This window comes from Scylla paramamosain, chromosome 42 (genome assembly GCF_035594125.1).
Source record: "Scylla paramamosain isolate STU-SP2022 chromosome 42, ASM3559412v1, whole genome shotgun sequence".
NCBI lineage: Eukaryota > Metazoa > Arthropoda > Malacostraca > Decapoda > Portunidae > Scylla > Scylla paramamosain.
Genome location: NC_087192.1, coordinates 2,510,001 through 2,512,500, shown reverse-complemented (window position 1 = coordinate 2,512,500; position 2,500 = coordinate 2,510,001). Strand labels below are relative to the sequence as shown.

At 35.4% G+C, this 2,500-nt stretch overlaps 1 protein-coding gene across 2 annotated transcripts in view; it reads right to left on the bottom strand.

The window, feature by feature from the left end:
- Nucleotides 1-88: 88 nt before the first annotated feature.
- LOC135093305 (uncharacterized) overlaps nucleotides 89-2,500 on the bottom strand; it is a 19,608-nt gene continuing 17,196 nt past the window's right edge. For both annotated transcript variants that reach the window (XM_063992446.1, XM_063992447.1), the window contains 2 exons: nucleotides 1,928-2,094; nucleotides 89-1,244 (listed from right to left, as the gene is read on the bottom strand). In XM_063992446.1, the coding sequence (XP_063848516.1) occupies nucleotides 553-1,244; nucleotides 1,928-2,094 (859 nt within the window). In that variant the 3' untranslated portion in view covers nucleotides 89-552. The remainder of the gene's footprint in view (nucleotides 1,245-1,927; nucleotides 2,095-2,500) is intronic.

Here is a 2,500-nt window from a genome sequence, read left to right as displayed (position 1 = left end):
CATATTTTACTGCAACAGAAAAGGAAAAATCAATTATATACTGTAGTTTTAGTGTGTGTGTGTGTGTGTAGTAATAAAACTTCAGTGGTTAACTGTATAGTAATTTATTATCCAATGTAAATAAATATACATATTGAGGAAAAAGACAAGGTTTTAATGATCTTTACCTCTATTTATAAATCACAGTCATATATCACAAGAATGTATGTCTTATTGAAAAAATCCTTTAATGATCACATCACTAATGAAGCACAGAGATTATCTAAGTGTTATCTAAGTGTTTATACTAAACTGGGGGTGTAAAAAAGGAGACTAGTTATCAATGGCCATTGCCCTTATATAGTAATTATATAATAAATCAGTCCTATATCACATGAATCCATGTACTATTTCAAAAAAATATAATGATACCTCAAACAAAGCACTGAGATTACTATATATATATATATATATATATATATTATAAGTGTTTGTACTAAACTGGGTGAGTAAAGAAACTTTGGATCTTGATCTAACAGCAACACCACAAAACAAATTTATGCCTTATCATTTCTAGAATTGTCCAAGAAATCTACAAATGCACCTGCAGCTCCATGCACATCTTCCAGTGTTTTCAACTCTTGAATGTATAGAAGACATAATTTTCATTGCTTGGCATAGACAGTCCCCTTCCATCTTTTTATTTTCTAAGTTTTGTTTATGAATTTGCATCACTATTTCATGTTCTTCCTTTTGAAACTTTGACAACATTTCATAGGACTCTCTGCCAACACTGTCTTCCACTTGCCTTTTCTCTGCTTTAAACTTTTTCCCACTCACTTTTCCTCTCGCACTGGAAGACTGTATTGGTGACAATTCACTTGGAAAGGTAACTGGTACCGATGCCAAAACAGAGGTGGAAGGAAGAGGTGTGCTACAAATTGAAGCTACTGTTGCAGGTACCTCAACAGAGGTTGAAGAAAGTGGTGTACAGTGGTTGGAGGAGCTTGAGGATGACACTACAGTTCCACGAACGTCCTTAGAAGTTAAAGGAAGAGGTGTGCTGTGGATGGCAGGACTGTAGAGCAAAGCTGCAGTTCCCGATGACTCAACAAAAGAGGTGCAAGCAGCAGGTGCACTATCATTTCCTCTGGTAGGCATGAGCAAAATAGGCACTGAGCATGCTGTGGATGGCTGTTCAGTCATGGCCATCGGCTCATCCAACTGCTCTCCCTTCTCATTAATAATAACAACAACAGTGACATCTGTGAACAAACAAATAACATTAATGAAAGTAACAGTATGGTTGTTTACAGTATAGTGTTTAACTATATGACTGGATACCCTCTTCCATTGAACGAGCAATATAGTTACAAGATACATAATAATGTTCAACCCTCTCTAAACAAGATGGTTTCTGGTTAATACAGATTTTCTAAGGCCTTGACAGATCTATTATCAGCCACAAATTTCTGCTTTATCTGGAATTTGTCAAGTCTGGGTGGGTCTTCTGTCAGACAGATTCCATGTAAACCAAAGTAGGTCCATCATATCAGGGTATTTTCTGCACATGCACACCATTTTTTCAAGGAAGCTCTTAATTTTAAGGCAAGTTTACATGAAAACACCAATTTTGTCTACAGAATAATTGGTCTCTATGCTACAAAACAGTTTAGAGTCGTCTGAGTATGCTGCATGACCATGTGGTGAAATATTTTACCAGATTAAGCCAAACCAAAGAGTCCCATAATATTAATCAAGTTTACATGAAAACTGGGTTAAGAACAAGAAAATTATCGAAACCACTGCTCCAAAGTGATGAATAATTTGCAAAAATAAGGATAGCATCTGAAATATTTGCAAGTATGAATATACTAGAACTCAATATCACATTAAGAACAGAAATGTGATATGTAAAACAGAAAATTTATTACTTAATGGAACCAACCTGTTGGCCATCTGTCACTGTCATTGTGGTTTGGGTCCAGTTCTAGCTCGTCTGCGATGAGAGCAAGGATTTTCTCCAATACAGGGTCTGGCTTGACGACTGGACTTGGAGGACCACCTCCTGTTCGACACAGTTTTTTCTTCTGGTCACTAACAAACTTCTTGGCCCTGAAATTATTTCACAACATTAGACATAAAAAAGTTACATATTTTCATTTATTTTTCCTGCACTGCACAGTAGAAGAAAGATACCATACCATAATTTCATACTGATAAATTATCATCTATAAAAGCTACATAAACAAAAATTAAAGAAATATTGTAGCCTAATTGCTGTTGTTCTTATGAAGAATGGTAAGAACTAATAAATTTCAGGATAAAACTATAGAATAACACTTCCTCTCTAATCATTAAAAAACAATGAAAGATTATAGAAACATTACTGGTCAGCATGTCTGTGATGTTTTAAAGTGGGGAACAGTTGTTGTGAGGTTTGGTCAGCTTTGGATAGGATGGGATTGGTTTGATTAGATTAGGTTAGGTTAGGCTAGGCTAGGTTAGGTTAGGTTTGGTT